The 4,107-nt window shown below is 38.6% G+C and overlaps 1 protein-coding gene across 2 annotated transcripts in view; it reads right to left on the bottom strand.

Moving 5' to 3' along the window:
* Positions 1-761: 761 nt before the first annotated feature.
* The window catches only part of MED24 (mediator complex subunit 24), a 66,181-nt gene continuing 62,835 nt past the window's right edge, over positions 762-4,107 (bottom strand). For both annotated transcript variants that reach the window (XM_085877782.1, XM_085877781.1), the window contains 3 exons: positions 3,141-3,221; positions 2,620-2,765; positions 762-2,445 (listed from right to left, as the gene is read on the bottom strand). In XM_085877782.1, coding sequence (XP_085733908.1) covers positions 2,329-2,445; positions 2,620-2,765; positions 3,141-3,221 — 344 coding nt within the window. In that variant the 3' untranslated portion in view covers positions 762-2,328. The remainder of the gene's footprint in view (positions 2,446-2,619; positions 2,766-3,140; positions 3,222-4,107) is intronic.

Below are 4,107 nucleotides of genomic sequence, written 5' to 3'. Positions count from 1 at the left end.
TTAAAAAATATATATGTATATATGGCTGCCGAATCACGTGACAGATGACATCAATAAATTTTTTTCTGTGGACCATTTTAACCCGAGATGACCCTCAAAAAATTTCATACTGATTGGATGTGGCGTTCTACATATGCAATTATGATGTCATGATGAGGGTACTGATGACATCATTAAAATAAAAATCACACTCATTCCCCATGAGGAGTACTTGCTCTGTGCCAAGTTTCAATTTTTTCCTTGGTGTGGTTTCAGAGATACAGAGGTCCAAAGTTTTTCCGATTTTCCACAATGGCTGCCACACCATGTGACATATGACATCATAATTACCATTCAAACATTCTACATGAGTAGTTGCACCAACGGTGAAAATTTTGTTTCAATCCGACAAGCGGATGCGGAGAAAACCATGAAAGTTCTGTGCGGACAAAGACAGACAGACAGACAAACAAATGGACCAAAAATGCAACACCCTCTCCGAATCCTTCGGTGAGGATAATAACGAAGCAGAGAATTTTGGTAGAAAATGAAAGCTTTTGTGCACAACTCCAATATAATATATTTTTAAAGTGTACAAATATGCATATTTCATTTACAGTGAGAAAGTTGCAACCTGCATATAAAAAAAGGATATATATATATATATATATATATATATATATATATATATATATATATATATATATATATATATATATATATATATATATATGACTACAAAAAGTTAAGCAAAATTGTGTGTTTGTACATCAAGGAAAGAATTTAACTAATCAGTCAATCATTATAATGGAAATACAATGAGACAGCTTTCTTAAATTAATGTAGTTTGCCCGTTGCTCCTGTTATCTATGACATCATCAAATCAAAAATTTTGAGCATGATAAGTTACAATAACAGCAAAGACAATTCCACAAGCAGCGTTTGAAGAATGGAGAACGCAAAACAAAAGTTATGGGGCAGTTTCTGTAAAAAAGAAATTCTCAAAACAACAATGCACTGACTGCATCATGGTCAAGGATTTTGGGCTCATGGTGAGGAAGGTGATGGCAATGGTTAAACAGGAACCACACTACATTAGTGTGGAGGTGAAATTGAATGGGATTGCCTGTCTGTAGTAATGTGAAAATTTAAAAATAAAGAAACAAACAATAATCCGATAGTATATGTTACACCAGCAGGCCTTCGGAACAATACAACGATTCCAGAAACCCAACTGATAAATCGAATCGAAAAAAAAAAATGTCAACTGTTAGCAAAATTAGGACAATATGTTGCAAGTTGGATAGATCGTCAAGTGAGCATACAGAGCACAGGTGTGGTGGCAAAAATGGCCACTTCCTGCAATCAACCTCTCAAATATTTCCTTGCATAATTATGAGGAATGAAAGTATTCAACTCAAATTGGAGGGAAAGGCTAATATGAACACGAGAATGAACAATGTGCTTCATTTTCTTATAAACATCTGTTTATGGAATTTTGTAGAACCGAGGAGTGGAGAGGTTTCTACCACTTGGCGTTGCGTGGCTACATCTCCTCTGATCGGGAAAAAAACAGTCAATCAAATTCCAGTGGAGAGCAGTTGCTAGGTTTTTTTCAGATCAGAGAAGATATGTGACGTGGCTTGCACAAAGTGTGACCGGATATTGTAAATCCCTTCGTGACAACACAGCACCTCGATCAAAACGCTTGTGGTTTGTTAAAGACTTGGTGGTGGGAGGTCTTGCATCACCAATTTAATCCACGAGACTTTCACCTCCTCACTACAATAAAATTTCCAAAAAAATATATATATATATATATATATATATATATATATATATATATATATATATATATATATATATATATATATATATATATATATATATATATATATATATATATATATATATATATATATATATATATATATATATATATATATACGAGCTAATGAGATCAACAGTCACATTTACAGCGCAAAGAAAAATCTCAGAAATAAACTGGTTAACTCATAGACCAGACGCACATTGATTCGAATGAAATCTCAAGTTAACCAAGGTACTTGGATGGGGGTGATCAAGGTAACAGCAGAGTATAAAAATGAAAAAAAAAAATTACCAGTGCTCATAATTTACTTTTTAGAATAAAGTCACATTGTGGAGTTGAACTTTGATGAAATCACTTGGACACTTGAACTTTGTAATCTGATGAACAATCTCTGATATGAGTGGTAACATAACCAAACCCATGTCTTGTACTCCCTTCAATTCCCACCACCCTCCCCTGCCTCCCCCCCGCCCCCCTGTGCCTCACTACCCCCATCCTCCCTCTCCATTATCCCCATACTAAAATGCTGCGATCGCCTTGGCAGCAACTCGACGTCCCAGCGGTAAGCCAAGGTCTGTGATAGCCAAGATGAGTCTGGGGTTAGCCATGCCAGGAAGTTTGGTGAGTTCAGATATCTAGATGCAAACGTAATGGGAAGAAAATGGCAGCTTAAGCCAAGCAAGGCAACAAGGCAAGAACATAAACTAAACAAATATCCAATGATCAGATTAAAACAGAATAAAAAAACAACTAATTAGATGTTCAAATTGAACAATTCAATATTTACAAAGATTGCCTGTAAGCTGTACCATGGTAAATGGCATGAAGTGGAGGATGCTGCCTCGACTGCCACGTTCACAGTCCACGCACTCCTGCACGAACCACTGCACGAACTGTGTCTGCGGCCCTACGGTCTTCAGAGTGAGTGTCGAGGAGAGGAGGAGGAAGAAATTGGCTGGAACGTAACACAGAAAGAAAGGATCAACCAACGGGTGTCTGTTGTGTCACCCGTGGCTCCGTAAGGGCACAATCACGTGCGTGGACATGAAGGAGGTAAGCACCAAAGCACATGGAAGTGGGGGAGGGGTGGGTAGGTTATGGTTCAAATCTTGGTGCACTGCAGCACTATTACTCAACGACTGTGTGTGCAACTGGAGACACAAATGCCTTAAAATGCACTGAAGTTGCACCATAGCTTTTCACAGCAGCAATTACATGATATTAGTGTCCATTAGTGTTACATACATAGGAAGAGCAATTTCATCACAACTGCAGGTTGAACATCACACTTCTCCTTAAGACTAGAAATGTAAAGTTCAGAGATACACACCGAGGACTCGATTCAAAGGCTCTTTCACATTGACATTGTGGAGCTGCGATGCTGACAGAGAGCTGCTCATAGATCGATCACCTGCAACAGACAAACGGGTTCACGTCAGTGCAATTCCAGGTAGATTGGAAGGCCAGGCCGCATTAGATCGATTCTCCCTCCAGCATTGCCAGGCTAAGCGGCCAGGTTGTTTGGTTAGGGACCAGAAAGCAAAGTGAAAGTTGAGTCTCCAACGTATCTGGCACAGTTTCAGAAGAACCCTGAACGCTGAGCCAAAGAACAGGCCCCGCTACACACAGGTGAACTGTACTTCCATTAATTATGTATGAGCACATCATCATGAAGCTCAGGAGCCTGGACCCTTTGCATGGCCACGTCTCTGCCAGTGTGAATAAGCCATATTTTTATGCAGTCTTTTCTCTTTTGGTCGAAAAACAAAACTCCCAGATTGCATGCACTATCGGGAAGAAATATTTTTTGAATATGCTGATATCAAAACGCTTGCAGGTATCCCTGTCAGGTAGGATGATTTATCAATGTGTGTGCCGTCCCTTGGATGGACGTTAAGCCGGGAGTCTCATCTGCGAGCATTACTTGGTGGATGTTAACTATCCCACGGTGTCCTTCATGAAGAGTAGGGGAGCTATTAAAAACACCTTAAACAAATTACAAATTCCTGCCTGAACCACTGCGAGAAAGGCAATGGAAAACCACCCAATATAACCTTTTGCTCAGGAAGTTGCTTCGGCAGCTCCGATGCTCTGTGAAGAGTGTGGTACATCAGAAAGAAAGAGAATAATGGACCTGCTCCAAACAAAACTAACAAGATAATAATAATAATAATAATAATAATAATAATAATAACACTAACAACAAGAAAGGTGTCATACATAGCAAAATCCCTGAAACAAATTTGACCTTAAAAATAATATGGTTGAATTCAATGACCAAATGGTTGAATTGTGGT

Source organism: Eptatretus burgeri, chromosome 4, assembly GCF_056783735.1.
Source record: "Eptatretus burgeri isolate ZD-2024b chromosome 4, Ebu_testis_v1, whole genome shotgun sequence".
Taxonomy (NCBI): Eukaryota; Metazoa; Chordata; class Myxini; order Myxiniformes; family Myxinidae; genus Eptatretus; species Eptatretus burgeri.
The sequence above is the reverse complement of the archived record's forward strand: the minus strand, read 5'-3'. Positions and strand labels throughout refer to the sequence as shown.